General features: G+C 44.7%; 1 protein-coding gene across 5 annotated transcripts in view; it reads right to left on the bottom strand.

Moving 5' to 3' along the window:
• LOC137310398 (protein spire homolog 1-like) overlaps positions 1 to 24,585 on the bottom strand; it is a 280,950-nt gene that overhangs the window by 41,629 nt on the left and 214,736 nt on the right. For 3 of the 5 annotated variants that reach the window (XM_067978235.1, XM_067978246.1, XM_067978245.1), the window contains 3 exons: positions 21,236 to 21,277; positions 16,533 to 16,696; positions 535 to 625 (listed from right to left, as the gene is read on the bottom strand). In XM_067978235.1, the coding sequence (XP_067834336.1) occupies positions 535 to 625; positions 16,533 to 16,696; positions 21,236 to 21,277 (297 nt within the window). The remainder of the gene's footprint in view (positions 1 to 534; positions 626 to 16,532; positions 16,697 to 21,235; positions 21,278 to 24,585) is intronic. The other 2 variants (XM_067978243.1, XM_067978247.1) reach the window with 1 other exon arrangement.

The following is a 24,585-nucleotide window of genomic DNA, read 5'->3' as shown; positions in this document are numbered from 1 at the left end:
TTCACTGTAGCCACACAGAAGCAAATTCCGGGCAGTCTCTCCATTTGCATATTTACATAGAGAAGATGTTTCCACTTGTGGGGGAGACCAGAGCTAGTGGTCATAAATATAACATAGTCACTAATAAATCCAATAGGGAATTCAGGAGAAACTTCTTTGCTCGGAGAGTGGTTAGGATGTGTAACGTGCTACCACAAGGAGTAGTTGAGGAGACTAGCATAGATGCATTTAAGGGGAAGCTAGATAAACACATGAGGGAGAAAGGAATAGAAGGATATGCTGATAGGGTTAGATGAAGTAGGGAGGGAGGAGGCTCGTGTGGAGCATAAACACCAGCATGGACCTGTTGGGCCAAATGGTCTGTTTCTGTGCCGTACATTCTATGCAATTCTAATTAATTCCCAGTTGTTATCAAGTTCCATTTCTTTCTCCTTACATTTTTGGAAGTATTATAACAGAACTATGTGAGCCTGCTTATATGTAATACGTCTGCTGTGACCCACTGCATGTGTAAATAGATTCCACCGTGCTTACTTTTTTTGCCGTTCGGAGTCTCTGGGGAGCTGTCTTCCACCTTAAAAGTTGATCCACTGGAACTGCTCCTCAGCATCTTAACTCTGTCCTCCTGTTAAACAGAAAGAATTCGTGAGACCAAACAAAGAATTAAAAGTGTGTCATTGTGCTGTTGAGCATTCCAAACCACAGAGCACTGTTTTTTTTTTGTAAGTTATGGTGTGTGTGGATGGGGGCAATTCACTCATGGATTTTATGGTGAGTTGAGCTGCTCATCATGTTGCTCGCGAGGGGTTCCTGGTACCTGGTGTCTGCCCAGTGAAAGCAACCTTCTAACAACTGAAGTGGCCACTATCATTGTTGGCAGAGGGAGCTACACGGGGGCTCTTTGGGCTCGAGGTAGCTCCAAAATGACACGTCCAGCAACGGAAAATTGGAACCAAATCAACTCTTTGTGGCAGACTCAGTAATCCAGTCCCTCTGTCGGGCAGGTCCGCAGTATTTCAGGACAATGTATGTGCTTAGCCAACCAGCTAGGTTCATTAATGCGCCCTGGAGAGGCAGTCAGTTCCAAATAATATTGCAAGCCAATGCCCAGCCAACAGCTAGACTGGTCCTGGATGGACAAGCAGCAAGAAGCTTGATAGTGCTCAGTATTGATTTAGCTGGTTAAACTCCAACCGTAGTCCTGCACACACCTGGGCCACCCTAAGCTTTGGCTCTTGACAACCTATATCTAAGCTCTCTGGACTTAAGTAACTGTAGTTGTCTCTAAGGGGGGAAAGAGTATGCATTTCACATCAGGCAAACAGAAGCTCTATCTGTGTAAATTGCTCAGTAACTTGGTTTGAAGACCGTTGTACGCAGATCTTTAAGATTATGAAAGCGTTTGATAGGGTAGACGTAGAAAAGATGTTTCCACTTGTGGGGAGACTAAAATTAGGAGCATTAAATATAAGATAGTCACTAATAAATCCAATAGGGAATTCAGGAAAAATGACTTTACGCAGAGTGTGGTGAGAATGTGGAACAAGGAGTAGTTGAGGTGAATAACACAGATGCATTTAAAGGGATAAGGGGATGCTAGATAAGCACATGAGGGAGAAGGGAATCGAAGAATATGCTGATTGGATTAAATGAAGCAGGGTGGGAGGAGGCTCATATGGAGCATAAACACCGGCATGGACCAGTTGGGCCGAATGACCTGTTTCTGTGCTGTACATTCTGTGTAATTGAACGTCCTTGAACGTGATGTCACCTCCCAAATCTGTGCCCTTCTATCCCGCAACACCATGTTTGAATCCCCACCAATCAGGTTTCCGCCCCGCCACAGTACTGAAACGGCCCTTATCAAAGTCACAAATGACATCCTGTGTGACTATGACAATGGTAAACTCTCCCTCCTCATCCTTCTCCCAACCTGTCTGCAGCCTTTGGCACGGTTGACCACACCGTCCTCCTCCAACCCCTCTCTTCCGTTGTCCAGCTGGGTGGGACTGCACTCGCCTGTTTTCCATTCTTATCTATCCAGTCGTAGCCAATGAATTACTTGCAATGGCTCTTCTTCCTGCACCCGCACTGTTACCTCTGGAGCCCCCCAAGGATCTACCCTTTACCCCTCTCCTATTTCTCATTTACATGCTGCCCCTTGGCAACATCATCCGAAAACACGTCAGAATCCACATGTACGCTGACACCCATCTCTACCTCACAACCACCTCCCTCGACCCCTCCACTTTCTCTCATTTGTCACACTGTTTGTCTGACATCCTGTACTGGGTGAACAAAAAATCCTCCAACTAAATATTGGGAAGACCGAAGCCATTGTCTTTAGTCCCAGCCGCAAACTCCGTTCCCTAGCCACCGACTCCATCCGTCTCCCTGGCCGCTGTCTGAGGCTGAACCAGACCGTTCGCAACCTTGGCATCCTATTTGACCCTGAGATGAGCTTCTGACCACATATCCACCCCATCACCAAGACCACCTACTTCCCCCTCCATAACATCACCTGTCTCCGCCTCTGCCTCAGCTCATCTGCTACTGAAACCCTCATCCATTCCTTTGTTACCTCTAGACTGGACTATTCCAATGCTCTCCTGGACGGTCTCCCATCTTCCACCCTCCATAAACTTGGAGCTCATTCAAAACTCTGCTGCTTGTACCCTAACTTGCATCAAGTCCCGTTCACCCATCACCCCTGTGCTCGCTGACCTAAATTCGCTCCCGGTCCTGGAACGCCTAGATTTTAAAATTCTCATCCTTGTTTTCAAATCCCTCCATGGCCCTCACCCCTCCCTATCTCTGTAACCTCCTCCAGCCCTACAATCCTCCGAGATCTCTGCACTCCTCCAATTCTTGCCTTTTGCGCGTCCCTGATTTTAATCGCTCCACCATTGGCGGCCGTGCCTTCAGCTGCCTAGGGCCTAAGCTCTGGAATTCCCTCCCTAAACCTCTCCATCTCTCTACCTCTCTCTCCTCCTTTAAGACGCTCCTTAAAACCTATCTCTCTGACCAAGCTTTTGGTCACCTGTCCTAATCCCTCCTTATGTGGCTCAGTATCATATTTTGTTTGATAATACTCCTGTGAAACGCCACGGGACGTTTTATTATGTTAAAAGCGCTATATAAATGCAAGTTGTTGTTGTTGTAATTCCACATAATTCTATGTACATGGCAATGGGTTACCCACCACCTGTTGACAAAAAGAAATCACCATCGAAAAGTGTTGTCCTTTGCTAATAACATAATACCTCTCCGTAAATGGAAGCTGGCAGACATGCAAGTGCAGCCTTTTATAGTGTCTCTCACTCAATTTGTTTCTACTTGATTTAAAGAACTTCGTTAAAAAGTGATGTGTTGCCAAAGTGTTCATTTTGTTTGTTTCACAATATCGGGATTTGAGTTCCAGAGGAACGACCATTCCATAAAATCAAAATGAATCCATAATGGACATGCCCACAGTGCAGACAGGCTCCAGGGACTCACATTGACGTGGCACCTAAGAAGCAAATTAGTAAATTGAAAAAGGATCAGACAATAAATAGACTGACTTGCCTTAATAACTCAACTATGATGGAGCCTAGCATATGAGTGCAAGAGACAAGGTTTAACAGATTGCAAATGTTTTCAGGTCAAATGTGCCAAGTGGACGACTCCACTCAGCCTCCTCCTGATGTTCCCACCATCATCGATGTCAGTATACAGCTACTTTGATTCACTCCATGTGACACTAAGAATTGGCTGAGGGCATTGGACACAGCAAAGTCCATGGGCCCTGACAAAATCCCAGCTGTAGTGCTGAAGACTTGTGTATCAAAGTTAGCCAACCCCCTAGCCAAGCTGTTCGAGTACAGCTATGACACTGACATTTACCAGACAATGTGAAAGAGTGCCCAGTTATGTCCTGCCCACGTAAAACAGGATAAATCTAACACAGCAATTTCCACCCTATCAGCCTCTTCCCAGTCTCGGTGAAGTGATGGAAGGAATCATCAATTCATCACCTGCAAACAATTCAGATTCTGCCAGGATCACTCAGCCCCAGACATCATTACAACCTTCATCCAGACATGGATACAAGATCTGAATGCCATAGGGACATAGGAACAGGAATAGGCCGCTCGAGCCTGTTCCGCCATTCTGCTGGATCATGGCTGATCTGTATCCTAACTTCATTTACCCGCTGTGGCTTCATATCCCTTAGGAGAGGTCGCACTAACTGTCTTCAAGAAGACAGCACTTGGCACCAAGGGGCAGTTGAAAAACTGAGGTCAAAGGAAAAACCCTTCAGTGGTTGCAGTCATGCCTGACACAAAGGGAATAGGTTGTGGTTGAGGGAGGTCAATCATCACAGCCCCAGGACATTACTGAGGGAGTTCTCAGCCCAAACATCTTCAGCTGCTTTGTCAATGACATTTCCTTCATCATAAAGACAGGAGTGTGGACAGTTCCACAATGTTCTGCTCCATTCAGAATTCCTCCGATAATGAAGCAGCCTATGCCAGCCTACAGCAGGATCTGGACAACATCCAGGCTTGGTTTATTTCCCACCCTTAATTACCCTTGAGAAGGTGGTGGTGAGCCGCCTTCTTGAACCGCTGCAGTCCGGGTGGGGAAGGTTCTCCCACAGTGCTGTTAAGTAGGGAGTTCCAGGATTTTGACCCAGCAACGATGAAGGAATGGCGATATATTTCCAAGTCGGGATGGCGTGTGACTTGGAGGGGAACGTGCAGGTGGTGTTGTTCCCATGTGTCTGCTCCTCTTCTCCTTCTAGGCGGTAGAGGTCGCGGGTTTGGGAAGTGCTGTCGAAGAAGCCTTGGCAAGTTCTGCAGTGCATCCTGTGGATGGTACACACTGCAGCCACTGCACCGGTGGTGAAGGGAGTGAATGTTTAGGGTGGTGGATGGGGTGCCAATCAAGCGGACTGCTTTGTCCTGGATGGTGTCGAGCTTCTTGAGTGTTGTTGGAGCTGCACTCATCCACGCAAGTGGAGAGTATTCCATTGGAGCTGCACTCATCCACGCAAGTGGAGAGTATTCCATCACACTCCTGACTTTTTTTTAATTCGTTCATGGGATGTGGGCGTCGCTGGTGAGGCCAGCATTTATTGCCCATCCCTAATTGCCCATGAGAAGATGGTGGTGAGCCGCCTTCTTGAACCGCTGCGGTCCATGTGGTGAAGGTTCTCCCACAGTACTGTTAGGAAGAGAATTCCAGGATTTTGACCCAGCAACAATGAAGGAACAGCGGTATATTTCCAAGTCGGGATGGTGTGTGACTTGGAGGGGAACGTGCAGGTGGTGTTGTTCCCATGTGCCTGCTGCTCTTGTCCTTCTAGGTGGTAGAGGTCGTGGGTTTGGGAGGTGCTGTCGAAGAAGCCTTGGCGAGTTGCTGCAGTGCATCCTGTAGATGGTACACACTGCAGCCACAGTGCGCCGGTGGTGAATGGAGTGAATGTTTAGGGTGGTGGATGGGGTGCCAATCAAGCGGGCTGCTTTGTCCTGGATAGTGTCGAGCTTCTTGAGTGTTGTTGGAGCTGCACTCATCCAGGCAACTGGAGAGTATTCCATCACACTCCTGACTTGTGCCTTGTAGATGGTGGAAAGGCTTTGGGGAGTCAGGAGGTGAGTTACTCGCCGCAGAATACTTAGCCTCTGACCTGCTCTTGTAGCCACGGTATTCATGTGGTTGGTCCAGTTAAGTTTCTGGTCAATGGTGACCCCCAGGATGTTGATGGTGGGAGATTCAGCGATGGTAATGTCGTTGAATGTCAAGGGGAAGTGGTTAGACTCTCTCTTTTTGGAGATGATCATTGCCTGGCACTTGTTTGGTGCTAATGTTATTTGCCACTTATCAGCCCAAGCCTGGATGTTGTCCATGTCTTGCTGCATGCGGGCACGGACTGCTTTATTATCTGAGGGGTTGCGAATGGAACTGAACACTGTGCAATCATCAGCGAACATCCCCATTTCTGACCTTATGATGGAGGGAAGGTCATTGATGAAGCAGCTGAAGATGGTTGGGCCTAGGACACTGCCCTGAGGAACTCCTGCAGCAATGTCCTGGGGCTGAGATGATTGGCCTCCAACAACCACTACAATCTTCCTTTTTGCTAGGTATAACTCCAGCCACTGGAGAGTTTTCCCTCTGATTCCCATTGACTTCAATTTTACTAGGGCTCCTTGGTGCCACACTCGGTCAAATGCTACCTTGATGTCAAGGGCAGTCACTCTCACCTCACCTCTGGAATTCAGCTCTTTTGTCCATGTTTGGATCAAGGCTGTAATGAGGTCTGGAGCCGAATGGTCCTGGCGGAACCCAAACTGAGCATCAGTGAGCAGGTTATTGATGAGTAAGTGCCACTTGATAGCACTGTCGACGACACCTTCCATCACTTTGCTGATGATTGAGAGTAGACTGATGGGGCAGTAATTGGCTGGATTGGATTTGTCCTGCTTTTTGTGGACAGGACATACCTGAGCAATTTTCCACATTGTCGGGTAGATGCCAGTGTTGTAGCTGTACTGGAACAGCTTGGCTAGAGGCGCAGCTAGTTCTGGAGCACAATCTTCAGCACTACAGCTGGGACGTTTTCGGGGCCCATAGCCTTTGCTGTATCCAGTGCACTCAGCCGTTTCTTGATATCATGTGGAGTGAATCAAATTGACTGAAGTCTGGCTTCTGTGATGTTGGGGCTATCGGGTGGAAGCCAAGATGGATCATCTACTTGGCACTTCTGGCTGAAGATGGTTGCAAACGCTTCAGCCATGTCTTTTGCACTCACGTGCTGGGCTCTGCCATCGTTGAGGATGGGGATGTTTGCAGAGCCTCCTCCTCCCGTTAATTGTTTAATTGTCCACCACCATTAACTGGACCAGCTACATCAACAATGTAGCTAAATGAGCAGGGCGGAGCTAGGGTACTCTGGAATGAGTTCACCTCCTGAACTCTCAAAGAATCTACAGTGCTCAAGTCAGGTGTGATGGAATACTCAACAATCGTCTGGCTAGGTGCAGCCACAACAACACTCAAGAAGATTGACACGATCCAGAACAAAGCATTGAAGTTGACTGGTTCCCCCTGCCACTGGACTGAATATCCACCCCCTCCACCACCGACTTAAATATGTACTATCTACAGGATGCACTGCTGCAATTCACCAAGCTTACTCTGATAGCACCTCTTAGCCCCACAATCTCTATCACCGAGAAGGACATCAACAGTAATGTCGTGGGAGTTATACCCGTTCCTTCATCGTCACGGGGTCAAAATCCTGGACTTCCCTACCAAACACCATCAAAGGAGTGTCATCGACACAAGGACTGCAGACTGTTTAAGAAGGCTTATCAACACCTTCTCAGAGAAATAAGGACGGGCAATAAATGTTGCCTTTCCTGCATCACCCACATCCTGATAACAAATAATAAAAAAGGCATTACCAGCTTAGGTTTATCCAAGACTTCAGTGCATGTGCAAGTCCTTCTACCTGTCTCGCGTTCTCTGAAAAAAAGCTTGTTTGATAAGTGATCCCATCTTCTCCTTCAGCCTAGAAACTCTCTCTCTCTCTGTGTTGTAACCTTCCTTTTACTTCCCTATTTTATCTATACAATTATGGTCAGTGTATTTCTGAACTTTCCTTTCCTATTCCTTCTAAGTTACAAAGACGCATTCTATATCCCTCTCCCCTACATCCATCCCTACCAAGTTGAAAACAAAATTCAACGCACTGTCTCCATTTTGTTCTTTTCTAGGACCTCAAAACTGGAGTTCCTTACCTCACTCAGTGTTTTCCTTCTAGGGTTTTAAAACTAAATCTTAACATCCTTTAATCACTACTTCCTGATTGACCGTGCCTTCTTTTTCATTCCTTTCAACCTTTGTCGTGTGGGTCTTGGCCCTTCAACTTGCTCCTCAATAATAATAAAAAAGGGTTATAAAGTTTATTATTTCACAGCTTGGCCGCTAGGTGGCACATCTGACTAGAGGAAAAAAAGTTTGACTTAATTGCTAAAATGCGGTCTACGGCAGAAATAAAATGAAAAATGCTGGAAACACACATCAGAATATCAGCATCTGTAAAGAGGAAAGATGGGTTAACATTTTGGATATAGACTCTTGGATGGGAAGAGCGCAAAGCAATGGGATTGATTTTGGTTTGCTCTGTGAAGACCTGGGACGGAATAGACACAATGGGATGAAAGGCCTTCTTCTGTGCTGTAAACTTCTATTGTTTTATCAGAAATGGAAACTGGGTGGTAAGTGATTCCCTTCAGAGGAGTGAAAACTAACGGCAGAGAGGGGGGAGTGAAGGAAACCAAGTAAAGGTCGAAGGTCTATTTAATTTTCACCACACGGACTGCAGCGGTTCAGGAAGGCGGCTCACCACCACCTTCTCAAGGGCAATTGGGGATGGGCAATAAATGCCGGCCTTGCCAGCGACGCCCACATCCCATGAATGAATAAAAAAGAAATTCCTATCACAAGGAAGCAGTATACTAGCCTGTGAATATACTTTTTTTTAAAGCTGAAAGAGGAGAAAAAGTGCTCGATGATATAAAAAGATCATCACAGTTGTAAAGTGAAACAGCATTGGAAAAGCCAAAAGGGGTTGTGATAACAACTCAGCCAGACGGTGGAAAGGTATTAGAAAGAGAAGGGGTAAAATGAAGGGATGGGTGATGCAAACTGAAGAGGTCAGAAACAAGCAGGAAAAAGGGGAGGAAGTCATGATTCTGAAATTACAAAGTCAATCTTCAAACCAGAGGGCTGCAGACTGTCAAGGATAAAGGTGAGACTCTTCATTTGTGCTCACTACACTTATATACAACTCTAATACTTAGGCCTAGCCTGATCCTGTTCCTTGGAGGATTTTCTGGAGTTGTGGAATTACATAGGGTCCACAGCACAGAAACAGGCCATTCGGCCCAACTGGTTGATGCCGACATAAGAACATAAGAACATAAGAAATAGGAGCAGGAGTAGGCCAATCGGCCCCTCGAGCCTGCTCCGCCATTCAATAAGATCATGGCTGATCTGATCCTAACCTCAAATCTAAATTCATGTCCAATTTCCTGCCCGCTCCCCGTAACCCCTAATTCCCTTTACTTCTAGGAAACTGTCTATTTCTGTTTTAAATTTATTTAATGATGTAGCTTCCACAGCTTCCTGGGGCAGCAAATTCCACAGACCTACCACCCTCTGAGTGAAGAAGTTTCTCCTCATCTCAGTTTTGAAAGAGCAGCCCCTTATTCTAAGATTATGCCCTCTAGTTCTAGTTTCACCCATCCTTGGGAACATCCTTACCGCATCCACCCGATCAAGCCCCTTCACAATCTTATATGTTTCAATAAGATCGCCTCTCATTCTTCTGAACTCCAATGAGTAGAGTCCCAATCTACTCAACCTCTCCTCATATGTCCACCGAGGGATTAACCGAGTGAACCTTCTTTGTACTGCCTCGAGAGCAAGTATGTCTTTTCTTAAGTATGGACACCAAAACTGTATGCAGTATTCCAGGTGCGGTCTCACCAATACCTTATATAACTGCAGCAATACCTCCCTGTTTTTATATTCTATCCCCCTAGCAATAAAAACCAACATTCCGTTGGCCTTCTTGATCACCTGCTGCACCTGCAAACTAACTTTTTGATTTTCTTGCACTAGGACCCCCAGATCCCTTTGTACTGCAGTACTTTCCAGTTTCTCGCCATTAAGATAATAACTTGCTCTCCGATTTTTCCTGCCAAAGTGCATAACCTCACATTTTCCAATATTGTATTGCATCTGCCAAATCTCCGCCCACTCACCCAGCCTGTCTATATCCCTTGTAGGTTTTTTATGTCCTCCTCACTCTCTACTTTCCCTCCCATCTTTGTATCATCTGCAAACTTTGATATGTTACACTCGGTCCCCTCCTCCAAATCGTTAATATAGATTGTAAAGAGTTGGGGACCCAGCACCGACCCCTGCGGAACACCACTGGCTACAGGTTGCCAGTCCGAGAATGTACCATTTATCCCAACTCTCTGCTTCCTGTTAGATAACCAATCCTCCACCCATGCCAGAAAATACCCCCAATCCAGTGATTCTTTATCTTGAGCAATAATCTTTTATGTGGCACCTTGCCGAATGCCTTCTGGAAGTCCAAATACACTACGTCCACTGGTTCCCCTTTATCCACCCTGTACGTTATATCCTCAAAGAACTCAAGCAAATTTGTCAGACATGACTTGCCCTTCGTAAAGCCATGCTGATTTTGTCCTATTAAATTATGTTTATCCAAATGTTCCGCGACTGTCTCCTTAATAATAGACTCCAAAATTTTACCCACCACAGATGTTAGGCTAACTGGTCTATAATTTCCAGCCTTCTGCCTACTACCCTTTTTAAATAAGGGTGTTACATTGGCAGTTTTCCAATCTGCCGGGACCTTTGCCGAGTCCAGAGAATTTTGGAAAATTATTACCAAAGCATCCACAATCCCTACTGCCACTTCCCTCAAGACCCTAGCATGTAAGCCATCAGGTCCAGGGGATTTATCCACCTTGAGTCCCATTAATTTACTGAGTACCAATTCCTTAGTGATTTTAATCGTATTTAGCTCCTCCCCCCCGAGAGCCCCCTGTTTGTCCAGTGTTGGGATATTCTTAGTGTCCTCTACCGTAAAGACTGAAACAAAATATTTGTTCAGCATTTTTACCATCTCCATGTTTCCCACCATTAATTTCCCGGTCTCATCCTCTAAAGGACCTACATTTGCCTTAGCCACCCTTTTTCTTTTTATATAACTTTAGAAACTCTTGCTATCTGTTTTTATATTTTTTGCTAATTTATTTTCAGAATCTATCTTCCCTTTCTTAATCAATCCTTTTGTTACTTTTTGCTGTCTTTTGAAGACTTCCCAATCTTCTACCCTCCCACTAAGTTTGGCTACCTTATATGTCCTTGTTTTTAGTCGGATACTATCCTTAATTTCTTTACTTAGCCACGGATGGCTGTCATTTCTTTTACACCCTTTTTTCCTCAGTGGAATATATATTTTTTGAAAGTTGTAAAATAACTCCTTAAATGAACACCACTGCTCATGTACCGTCTTACCCTTTAATCTATTTTCCCAGTCCACTTTAATCAATTCCGCTCTCATACCATCATAGTCTCCTTTATTCAAGCTCAGTACGCTTGTTTGAGAACCAACCTTCTCACCCTCTAATTGGATATGGAATGTAACCATGTTATGGTCACTCATTCCAAGGGGATCCTTAACTAGGACATTATTAATTAATCCTGGCTCATTACACAGGACCAGGTCCAAGGTTGCTTGCCCCCTTGTAGGATCAGTTACATACTGCTCAAGAAATCCATCCCTAATACATTCAATAAACTCTTCCTCAAGGCTGCCCTGCCCAATTTGATTTGTCCAGTTAATATGATAGTTAAAATCCCCCATAATTATAGCTGTTCCCTTATTACATGCCCCGACTATTTCCTGATTAATACTTCTTCCAGCAGAGTTGCAACTATTAGGAGGCCTATATACTATGCCCACGAGTGTTTTTTGTCCCTTATTATTCCTTATCTCTACCCAAACTGTTTCATTATCCTGATCCTTTGTCCCAATATCTTTTCTCTGTATTACAGTGATTCCTTCCCTTATTAACATAGCCACCCCACCTCCCCTTCCTTCCTGCCTGTCCTTCCTGATTGTTAAATACCCTGGCATATTTAATTCCCAGTCGTTGTCACCCTGCAGCCATGTTTCTGTAATGGCCACAAGATCATACCCATACGTCGTTATTTGTGCCGTTAACTCGTCCATTTTGTTACGAATGCTACGTGCATTCAGATAAAGAACTTTCAAATATGTTTTGTGACACTTAGTTCCTGCTTTTTCCTTTTTTAACACTTTACCTTTTACTCCATACCTTCTGTCCCTTCCTGATACGCTTTCCTCTGTCTCCCTGCTCAGGTTCCCAACCCCCTGCCACAGCTTTGATGCTGGGTTAATCGCCTTACGCCTTCTAGTTTTCATTTTATCTGTCGTGCCTAAAGTACCTAAAGTGCCTGGGTATGTTTTATGTTCTTAGATTGTGTGCCAACTTCTGATCCCTTAGACTGTGTTCTTGATCGATGGCAATAGAAAAAAGGGACATAAGTAATATTAAGATAGAAACAGAATCCATATGGATTGAGCAAAGTGTAAGAAGGGATCGATCACATTAATAGGTATATTCTACAGACCACCTACTAGTGGAAGGGAAGTGGAGGAAGAAATATGTAGGCAAATCTTTGAAATGATTAAAAAATATCGAATAATAATAATGGGAGATTTCAACTACCTCCAAATAAATTGATGTGGAGATGCCGGTGATGGACTGGGGTTGACAATTGTAAACAATTTTACAACACCAAGTTATAGTCCAACAAATTTATTTTAAATTCCACAAGCTTTCGGAGGCTTCCTCCTTCCTCAGGTGAATAGTGTGATTTCCACACTATTCACCTGAGGAATGAGGAAGCCTCCAAATAAACTGACAAGAAGAAGTAGGGAAAGAGGAAAGGGTAATGGAATTCTTATAGTGTGTACAGGACTCCTTTCTTACCCAGTATGTGAAAAGCCTAACAAGAGACGAATCATTGCTGGATCTAGTAATGGGAAATGAACCAGAACAGATAAGAGAAGTAAGTGTAGAGGGCATAGTTGCAGGATAAGGGGCCATTGAGATGAGGAGGCATTTCTTCACTCAGAGGGTTATGACTCTTTGGAATTCTCTACCCCAGACGGCTGTGGATGCTGAGTCGTTGAGTATATTCAAGGCTGAGATGGATAGATTTTTGGACTCTAGGGGAATCACGGGATATGGGGATCAGGTGGGAAAGTGGAGTTGAGGTTGAAGATCAGCCATGCTCTGATTGACTGGCAGAGCAGGCTCGAGGGGCCATATGGCCTACTCCTGCTCCTATTTCTTAAGTTCTTATCTAGGCAATAGCGATCATAACATAATAAGGTTTAAAATAATAATTAAGAAAGACATAAGAAAGACAAAGACCAAAGTAATAGATTGGAAAAAAGCTAATTTTGAAGGGATGAGACTGGAACTAGAGAAGGAGCTTCACAGAAGCGTTATCAAACAAAATTTGACACCGAGACACATATGGAGGTATTAGGACAAGTGACCAAAAGATAGATTTTAAGGAGCATCTTAAAGGAGGAGAGAGAGGTGGAGAGCTGGATAGGTTTAGGGAGAGAATTCCAGTGGTTAGGGCCTAGGCAGCTGAAGGAACGGCCGCCAATGGTGGAGCGATGAAAATCGGGGATGCACAAGAGGCCAGAACTGGAGGAGCGCAGAGATCGCAGAGGGTTGTAGGGCTGGAAGAGGTTACAAAGATAGGGAGGGACGAGGCCATGGATGAAAATTTTAAAATCGAGGCGTTGCCAGATTGGGAGCCAATGTAGATCAGCGAGCATAGGGGTGATGGGTGAATTGGGTGCAAGTTAAGAAATGGGCAGCAAAGTTTTGGATAAGCTCAGAGACGAGAGTGCTACCACTGAGCCACAGCTTCTATCCTGCTCTTATATATTTTAGACCCAATTTTGAAAATGTCAAAAGTGAGGTTGAAATGACCATAGTGCAGATTCAGGGGGCGGGCCTCAATGAATTTTGTTACGGGAGTCTCTCTCGATAATTTGAATAGGCTACTGGCAAATAACTTGGCCAGTAACACACTTGGCTGGTGAAAGTGAAATCCAGCAGGGCAGCTCCTAAAGGGATGGAGCTCGCCATTAAAGGCCAAGGTGTAATGGTGGCCAGCGTCTGTTGGCCACTCATGAACTCCTCTTCCTCATCTAAATCAGGTAACATGAGGATGAAAAAGAAACAGACGCTCAGTGCAACAATTTAATAGGGCAAAGTTTGAAAAAACACAAATAGTGGACCCTGACAGTCTGAATTAGTGCCACAGAAATTCTGCACACGCAAAGCAACATCAGATGATCAGAGCATAAGATCCTACAAGGGATAGCTTTTTTTAAAAAAAACAAACACAACAAAACGCCCTGAGGCCTCACTCTGAGCAGCACTATTCATTCTATCAAGTACATTGAACAACTCAGAGCTGTTTCATAGTACAGTCACTGTGACTGGTCTAACACAGAATGTGAACTTCTGATCAATGACAAACAAGCAGGAATTTGAAAATCACAACACAAGCCACTGAAGATTAGTCTCCGCCCCTGCCTCAGCTCATCTGCTGCCGAAACCCTCATCCATGCCTATGCTACCTCTAGACTTGACTATTCCAATGCTCTCCTGGCCGGCCTCCCATCTTCCACCCTCCATAAACTTGAGCTCATCCAAAACTCTGCTAGCCGTCTCCTAACTCGCACTGTGTCCTGTTCATCCATCACCGCTGTGCTCACTGACCTACACTGACTCTCTGTCTGGCAACGCCTCGATTTAAAAATTCTCAGCCTTGTTTTCAAATCCCTCCATGGCCTCGCCCCTCCCTATCTCTGTAACCTCCTCCAGCCCTATAACCCTCTGAGATCTCTGCGCTCCTCCAATTCTCGCCTCTTGCGCATCCCCAATATTAAATCGCTCCACAACTGGCGGCCGTGCCTTCAGCTGCCTGGGCCCTAAGCTCAGGAATTCCCTCCCTAAACCACTCCACCTCTCTACCTCTCTCTCCTCCTTTAAGATGCTCCTTAAAAACCTACCGCTTTGACCAAGCTTCTGGTCACCTGTCCTAATATCTCCTTATGTGGCTCGTGTCAAATTTTGTTTGAAAATCGGTCCTGTGAAGCACCTTGGGATGTTTTGTTGCATTAAAGGTACTATATAACAATGCAAGTTGTCATTGTTGTAATATTATACATCAAAATGCTCTAAATTTGACTACTATAGTCGACTTAAAATTCACACTAGTTTAACAGTACTCTCTGCACTTTTTTTCTCATAAAAACAGAATCAGAAATAATGATCCCATCTCGGTCTCGGTCCTCCTCTTAGTACCATTCGTTGGTGCAGCTCTCAGACCTCTGCCGAATTTACCTTTGAACTGGCTGCTAAGAGGTGCATGTGCCTCCCACCCACCCAATATTCGTGCAGTCAAGAATCTTACCCGAGTTTCCTGCTTTCCCAAACTGGAGGGAATTGTTTCCTATAACATTGAGGTGTTGGGGCTGTTTCTCCAGGGCTTCTGACGATCTTTGGGAGAAACCCACCCCTCCCCCCCCCCAACCATCGCAGAAATTCCAATTTTGATGAGAGATTTGAAAGATCTAGGGCTGTTATTCATTGCAGCAGCAGTCCAGAGCTCTTACAGAATGGTTCATGAAATTATGAAAGGATTTGGAAGGTTATTTCCACTGGTCACTGAATCAATTACAAGGTGGCATAAGCTCAGGATTAGTAAGTACTAGGAGCGTTAAGGATGGGTTAGAAAAAACTTTCCTACCATGGGTTATTACAAGATGGAACGTGACCTCAAGTTGCTACTGAAAGCAATTTAATCGAAGTGCTTGTTTAAGAGGGAGTTGGATAAACATTTGACAAAAAGTTTAAAGGGTATAAACAACAACTTGCATTTTTATATTGCACCTTTAACGTAGCAAAACGTCTCAAGGCGCTTCACAGGAGCGTTATCAGACAAAATTTGACACCGAGCCACATAAGGAGATATTAGGACAGGTGTCCAAAGGCTTGGTCAAAGAGGTAGGTTTTAAGCAACGTCTTAAAGGAGGAGAGAGAGGTAGAGAGGCGGAGAGGTTTAGGGAGGGAGTTCCAGAGCTTCGGACTTAGGCAGCTGAAGACATGGCCACCAATGGTGGGGTAAAAAGAAACTGTAAATAGCGAAAAAGTAGGGGAGACAGGTGTTAAATATTATTGTAAAGACTTAAGTAGCACATAAGGACAAAAAGGCTAAGCATAATAAACTGCTTTTAAACTGTTCAGAAGTGCACAATTATTCCAAACAAAAGCTACCAGTTTAGCAGTTTTTATACAGTATAAATACTATATTGAGATTGAAATATCTCCAACCCTGGGCAGACTTGCCGCAGAATCTACATTCTCATGCCAAAGAACCTGGTTGCAGTTTCCACAGAAATTAGTGTTGAGTTGCTGCAGCTTCTAGAGGCCTTGAATATACATCAACTTTACCTGGAATTCCATCTTCTGAAAAAGCAGACACCACAGTGACTACTTGATCCATGCCGGTGTTTATGCTCCATCTGAGCCTCCTCCCACCACTCTTCATCTAACCCTTTCAGCATATCCTTCGATTCCTTCCTCCTCAGTGTACTTATCTAGCTGCCCCTTAAATACTTTACTCTGTGGCTATCTCCATTGCTGATTTATTAGAAGGTGTAGGTGAGTAGTACAGGAAAGAAATCCCCCCATACACATACAAACATATTTACACACACACACACACGCGCACGCACACGCACACACACAAATAAATGAATAAGTTGAAGAACAACAGAGAACAGGCACTGGATTGAAAAGCAGATTTTCTTTTACCTCGGAGTCGGAGCTGTCCAGCTCTGCAAGAGTCGGCGCCTTCAGGAGTTTCTTTCTTTGCACTTGTGAGGTGCGGGCGTCATTTTCTGTAGTTTGAGACATAACTGCGCCATTGGCCACAGGAGGTGGCTCGGTCTTCCTACTCCTCTCTGGGGTCGACACATCTGTTAACACAGGAGCAGTGAATATAACAGTTCTACTCCAGGACGCTATTTGGCAGGAATCTATTTCTATGCTGCCCTCATTCTGCTGCCTCCGTATCACCAATATTAAGGTTAGAGTTGCCACCCTGTCTGGTTTTGGAACAGGCATTATGGTTTTTGAATGAGTTATTGGAAAATGTCTAAAAATGCAAACCTACCACCATAAGTCAAGTTTTTAAGAGCATCTTTCCTACTCCTGTGTCACATGATGTGTACACATTAATTATTAAAGTTATCATGATGTTCAATAAATTTTCTTCATAAGCACATAGCAGACTCGAGCCTTGATCCTTTCTGCTGGCCTAGCTGCTGTTCGATGTGTAAACCTGGCAAATGTAGCAACTCTAATCATGAATCAGAGTAACCCCCTCTCCCCAAATGAACTCTGTTACTTGAAGACTGTTGTTAAACTTTTTCTATTTTGCAAAATTTTACAAGTACATCACCTACAAATGGCATGCCTGTTTGTGACATCACCATAGCCATCGCTCAGGCAGACACGCTAACTTTCCCATGATAATCCTCAGATCAGCCATGATCTAATAGAAGGGAGAACAGGCTCGAGGGGCCGAATGGCCTACTCCTGTTCCTATGTTCCAAATGGCAAAATCTTCTCTGGGTTGAGACATTCCAGTTCTTCCGACACAAAACCTAAAAGAAATCTCATAAAATAATGGCACGGGATACTGGTATTCCAACCCATGTGCCAGGGACTACTGCTTGCACCCTCCTTTCATGCCAAGTTTCCAACTTGGTTGGACTGTCAGCAAGAAGTGCTGCTTAATAGTAGGAAGGAAGCAAGATCGGAGGTGAATCCACCCCATAACATTTAGCGACTGATTATAGGATAACATTGGCAGAGGCCAAAGAGAAGGTCACCTGTCTGCCCTCTTAACAAAGCATGGAGGCTTAGAGATAAGAAAAATCATTTAAATAATTGAAGCAATTGGAAGAAAGCCATTGAAAGCCATTTTTTTTAATGCAACATGCATAATTAAAAACAGAGCAGCTGATTTCTTCAACAATAAGAGTCCAAAATATAGACACACCTGTGCTGGCACACTTAAAAATTGTGTAACTCCCCTGAAGGCTTAATGGGTAAATGCACTGCCCAGTGTGATACTGAGTCATACAGTCCAGGAAGTTTTCAGATTAGATCCCCGGTTTGTGTAGGGGTATCACAATTACCTTCAGCACCTCTAGGCTTGGGCCGTGGGTGGGGGAAAAGGGAATATCAGTCAGGGTTCTGACTCCTGACCTCTATCCAGTGATGTCTTCTGAAAAGAGTGGAAGGGGTAGTTCTTGACTTTGTGCGATAATGCAAAACGGGTGATAGCGAGTCGGCAGCTCATTTTACATCTCTCCTTTGAAAATAAAAGTGGGGAGATAGTTGTAAATCGGGCTGCCGACTCGCCACCACCCATTTTACACTATCGCACAAATTCAGGATCTATCCTTATGTGGGGACGCTGGCTGAGGACAGGATGGTGTATACTATCGCCCAAGGTCATGTTGCCTGCAAGGCTCACACATTAAAAAGGTCATTTGGGTGAAGTGCCAGTGGGGTTGTGGCACCTGTGGAGCTGTACCCCAACATGAGTCAGCACCTTCAAAACAGGAGGGGAGAAATTGCAATAGGTGTCCTTCTATCTGGTTATCAGGCCCATGAAAACCAAATTCTCAACAGATAGAGATTCTTCTAATGCTTTAGATATTGCAAAGACTATTACTTTCAAAACTCTAACTGTATCTAGCAATGGCTCCTCAAACATATGTGTTATGTACTATTTCTAGTCTCACTAGCTCGACAGTTCCTACAATGTTCTGTGTTTTAACAGATCTCTTTAGACAATAAAGCAGGAAAAATATAAACGATATGTTCAGCCGATGAACCGTAGTCACACACATCACATGATGGATGTAACCACGGTTTTGGCTCCATAAAACGTTTTTTACTTAAATTAAGCACAATCAATTGACAAGATTACAATACAGATACAGATGAGGAAGGCCATTAGGCCCCTCTCAGCGTATCCGTCCAGAAAGCTCCTTCAGTCTCCTCAAGACGGCATCCAATTGTTTCTTAAATGATTCCAATGTTTCTGGCCTCTACTATGCTACTTGAATGACACACCTCTGAGTCAGAAGGTTGTGGGTTCAAGTCCCACTCCACAGACCTGCGCACAAAATTCTAGGCTGACGCTCCAGTGCAGTACTGAAGGAGTGCTGCACTGTCCGAGGTGCCGTCTTTCGGATGAGACGTTAAACCGAGGCCCCATCTGCCCTCTCAGCGGGATGTAAAAGATCACACAGCACTATTTCAAAGAAGAGCAGAGGCGTTCTCCTCGGTGTCCTGGCCAATATTTATCCCTCAACCAACATCACTAAAACAGATGATCCGGTCATTACCACATTGCTGTTTGTGGGACCTTGCTATGTGCAAATTGGCTGTCGCGTTTCCTACATTATAACAGTGACTACACTTCCAAAGTACTTAATTGACTGTAAAGCGCTTTGGGGTGTCCCGAGGTCGTGAAAGGCGTTATATAACTGCGAGTTCTTTCTTTCTTTATACCAGCCGTGGCGATTTTGGCTGCCTGGTTAATGTCACGAAATAGCTGAAACATGCAGCATATCCATGTACAAAACACCCAGGACCGCCAGAAAAGAAACCCATAACTTTTCTTTCAGTCTATGGATGATTACATTCTGCCAGCTCCAGTCCACACATTACTCAGGTATTCTTAATTCATGGCTCTGTTGCTGGCTTCAGAATGATGAGGATGATTCCATAAGAATGGGTGAGAATAAAAGAAGGGGAGAGCTTTGAAGAAGAAAAAAAATGAGTAAAATAGATAGAATACATCAAATTTGATTTTATTTTATGGGGGAGCAGAAGATCCAATGGATTAGCATGCTACCCGTTCAACTGTATTCAAATTCAACCCCCAATGATGGGGATGAAAGTCTCTTCTCTCTGTAAAAAGATGTAAAATGAGCTTTGGTAACTATAAATCTCAACTTGGCACCAAATTGGCACTCTCAATCAGAAGCCACAATGATGATTGGTGCGAGAAATAGAAATTTAACAGTGGTACAGTGGGTGGGGTGGGGGCGGAGTGGTCTTCTGTGGTTGGGTTTGAGAAAGAATAGAGGCATCACTGATCTACAGATGGATAAGTTAAAGCAGACCTGAGAGTGTTTGTGGAGCTTCTCAGCAATAGGATTCAATTTTCATGCTATTGCACTAACAGCGACAAGCTAATCCAGAGCATCAAGGCCCACTTCAGTGGCAGCCTGGACACTTCTAAACTGTTCGAAGCCAAAACCAATTTTTTTTTACATTACAACCTTTCAGCTGCCTCCCATTTATACTGGAGGAGCATTGCTTTCTAATGTACATTTTTTTTAGTACTGTCTGTAAGTGTTGCTCTGTCGTTAGCGTTTAGATAGCCTGGGGCGCTGTGCTGGTTTTTGAGACCATTTGGGCGGCCTTTTCACTCATGCTGCTCAGACCATAATTTGATATAGTACAGCCCTGTCACAGACTGTCTTGATGGAGTATCTCACTTCCTCTCTCCATACCTGTCGCTCCTTCTCTCCTCTCAGATCTCCATTTACTCCTTTTCTTGTCACCTTACTTTATGGCTTCAACTTCTGCTTAAATTTGTTCCCTTTTTTGACCCATGTTCTTTTCCATTCAGTCTTCCATTCTTCTTTGGTAATTTTTCAGTTTAGCTTCTTGTTGGAATTTTTCCTTACAGACTACAATTCCCTCATATTCTGTGCCATGACATGTCTCTATTTTTGTTATTGTCAACTCGCTTTTACGCCTGATCTTGAGTTCCTTTTGTATGTCTGTAAGGTCACACCAGGGCATGGACAGAACATACATCATTACTAAGGTGCAGGGTAGCCCGTGCAAGAGATAAGGCAAGCTAGTTTCAAGTAAAAAAGTGGTCAGGCCATAGATCTCCTTTATGCTTCTCAATGATGCTGCTTCTAACTGTTCAACTGTACAGAGAATTAAATAGAATTTACAGCACAGAAACAGGCCATTCGGCCCAACAGGTCTATGCTGGTGTTTTTGCTCCACACGAGCCTCCTCCCACCCTACTTCATCTAACCCTATCAGCATATCCTTCTATTCCTTTCTACCCTCACGTACTTATCGAGCTTCCCCTTATATATGCTATTCGCCTCAGCAACTCCATGTGATGGCGAGTTCCACATTCTAACCACATTCTTTCCCTTTTGACTTAAACTCAATTTACAATATGCTGCTGCAATGGCTGAAAACACCCCCAACACCACACACATAGAAACAACACCACCAAAAGCCCCGTGCGCCAAGCACAAATCACAAAGCCAACAGCAGCGCTAAATCAACCCATGGAGCTGAGAATGATCAAAATAAACATGGATGAAGTGAAAGATGAGAAAGCAAAAAGCGGGACATGACAATAGCCACCACATGTCAGGTGCTGGAGCTGCCTTTACCTGACAAGTCAAAACTGTAAGACATGCTAAGTGGTCGTTTTACTGTAAGAAAAACAATTGGATGGTTAGGAAGAACAGAAAAAATAATACAGGGTTAGAATTTCATCTCATCATTAAAACTCCATATTTTCAACATTGTGCAGAGAAATGAAAAAGACAGAACGATAAAGTACACAGAACATTACTCCAGCTTTTCATATGCGTTTGGCCCTTTTGAATGACTTGTGTTTAATCCTTAGGAAAGGACAAGCAACTAGGTTTCAATGAAAGAAAAAAACAATTAATGCAGGAGAATGGAGACCTGCTGTCCAGATAGGATACGTGTTGGTTCTCGAGAGTACCAGTTGAATCAGAATCCATGTGGTTGCTGCAACAAACCTTGTTATACTGCAGTGATGTTTTTCTCAATTATTTGCCCTTTCTCTGCTTAAGGTATTGATTTTTACTGGAATATGATTCCACAGCCACAGGATACTCTTCAGTACTTCCTCCAAATAACCATTCTTCACGTGTGAGCCTGGAAGCCTGGATAATCTTGGCAGCTATTTTTATTTTTTTTTATTCGTTCATGGGATGTGGGCGTTGCTGGCGAGGCCAGCATTTATTGCCCATCCCTAATTGCCCTGGAGAAGGTGGTGGTGAACCACCTTCTTGAACCGCTGCAGTCCGTGTGGTGAAGGTTCTCCCACAGTGCTGTTAGGAAGGGAGTTCCAGGATTTTGACCCAACGACGATGAAGGAACGGTGATATATTTCCAAGTCGGGATGGTGTGTGACTTGGAGGGGAACGTGCAGGTGGTGCTGTTCCCATGTGCCTGCTGCTCTTGTCCTTCTAGGTGGTAGAGGTCACGGGTTTGGGAGGTGCTATCAAAGAAGCCTTGGCGAGTTGCTGCAGTGCATCCTATGCATGGTACACACTGCAGCCACAGTGCGCCGGTGGTGAAAGGAGTGAATGTTTAGGGTGGTGGATGGGGTGCCAATCAAGCAGGCTGCTTTGTCCTGGATGGTGTCGAGCTTCTTGAGTGTTGCTGGAGCTGCACTCATCCAGGCAAGTGGAGAGTATTCCATCACACTCCTGACTTGTGCCTTGTAGATGGTGGAAGGGCTTTGGGGAGTCAGGAGGTGAGTCACTCACCGCAGAATACCCAGCCTCTGACCTGCTCTTGTAGCCACAATATTTATGTGGCTGGTCCAGTTAAGTTTCTGGTCAATGGTGACCCCCAGGATGTTGATGGTGGGGGATTCAGCGATGGTAATGTCAATGAATGTCAAGGGGAAGTGGTTAGACTCTCTCTTGTTGGAGATGGTCATTGCCTGGCACTTGTCTGGCACGAATGTTACTTGCCACTTATCAGCCCAAGCCTGGATGTTGTCCAGGTCTTGCTGCATGCGGGCACGGACTGCTTCATTATCTGAGGGGTTGCGAATGGAACTGAACACTGTGCAATCATCAGCGAACATCCCCATTTCTGACCTTATGATGGAGGGAAGGTCATTGATGAAGCAGCTGAAGATGGTTGGGCCTAGGACACTGCCCTGAGGAACTCCTGCAGCAATGTCCTGGGGCTGAGGTGCTTGGCCTCCAACGACAACTACCATCTTCCTTTGTGCTAGGTATGACTCCAGCCACTGGAGAATTTTCCCCCTGATTCCCATTGACTTCAATTTTACTAGGGCTCCTTGGTGCCACACTCCGTCAAATGCTGCCTTGATGTCAAGGGCAGTCACTCTCACCTCACCTCTGGAATTCAGTTCTTTTGTCCATGTTTGGACCAATGCTGTAATGAGGTCTGGAGCCGAGTGGTCCTGGCGGAACCCAAACTGAGTATCAGTGAGCAGGTTATTGGTGAGTAAGTGCCGCTTGATAGCACTGTCGATGACACCTTTCATCACTTTGCTGATGATTGAGAGTAGACTGATGGGGCAGTAATTGGCCGGGTTGGATTTGTCCTGCTTTTTGTGGACAGGACATACCAGGGCAATTTTCCACATTGTCGGGTAGATGCCAGCGTTGTAGCTGTACTGGAACAGTTTGGCTAGAGGTGCAGCTCGTTCTGGAGCACATGTCTTCAGCATTACAGCTGGGATGTTGTCGGGGCCCATAGCCTTTGTTGTATCCAGTGCACTCAGCCTTTTCTTGATATCACGTTGAGTGAATCAAATTGGCTGAAGACTGGCTTCTGTGATGGTGGGGATATTGGGAGGAGGCCCAGATGGATCATCCACTTGGCACTTCTGGCTGAAGATGGTTGCAAACGCTTCAGCCTTGTCTTTTGCACTCACATGCTGGACTCTGCCATCATTGAGGATGGGGATGTTTACTGAGCCTCCTCCTCCCGTTAGTTGTACATGAAAACATAAAATTACAAAGTGATATTGATAGATTAGGTGAATGGGCAAAACTGTGGCAAATGGAATTCAATGCAGGCAAATGTGAGGTCATCCACTTTGGATCAAAAAAGGATAGAACGGGGTACTTTCTAAATGGTAAAAAGTTAAAAACAGTGGATGTCCAAAGGGACTTAGGGGTTCAGGTACATAGATCATTGAAGTGTCATGAACAGGTGCAGAAAATAATCAAGAAGGCTAATGGAATGCTGGCTTTTATATCTAGAGGACTAGAGTACAAGGGGGCAGAAGTTATGCTGCAGCTATACAAAACCCTGGTTAGACCGCACCTGGAGGACTGTGAGCAGTTCTGGGCACCGCACTTTCGGAAGGACATATTGGCCTTGGAGGGAGTGCAGTGTAGGTTTACTAGAATGATACCCGGACTTCAAGGGTTAAGTTACGAGGAGAGATTACACAAATTGGGGTTGTATTTTCTAGAGTTTCGAAGGTTAAGGGGTGATCTGATCGAAGTTTATAAGATATTAAGGGGAACGGATAGGGTGGATAGAGAGAAACTATTTCCACTGGCTGGGGATTTTAGGAGTAGGGGACACAGTCTAAAAATTAGAGCCAGACCTTTCAGGAGCGAGATTAGAAAACATTTCTACACACAAAGGGTGGCAGAAGTTTGGAACTCTCTTCCGCAAACGGCAATTGATACTAGCTCAATTGCTAAATTTAAATGTGAGATAGATAGCTTTTTGGCAATCAAAGGTATTAAGGGATATGGGCCAAAGGCAGGTATATGGAGTTAGATCACAGATCAGCCATGATCTTATCAAATGGCGGAGCAGGCACGAGGGGCTGAATGGCCTACTCCTGTTCCTATGTTCCTAATTGTCCACCACCATTCACGACTGGATGTGGCAGGACTGCAGAGCTTTGATCTGATCCGTTGGTTGTGGAATCACTTAGCTCTGTCTATAGCATGTTGCTTCCACTGTTTAGCATGCATGCAAT

The sequence above is a fragment of the Heptranchias perlo genome, chromosome 3 (genome assembly GCF_035084215.1).
Source record: "Heptranchias perlo isolate sHepPer1 chromosome 3, sHepPer1.hap1, whole genome shotgun sequence".
NCBI classification, from domain to species: Eukaryota; Metazoa; Chordata; class Chondrichthyes; order Hexanchiformes; family Hexanchidae; genus Heptranchias; species Heptranchias perlo.
Note: the sequence above shows the minus strand (reverse complement) of the source record. Positions and strands in the feature narration are given on the sequence as shown.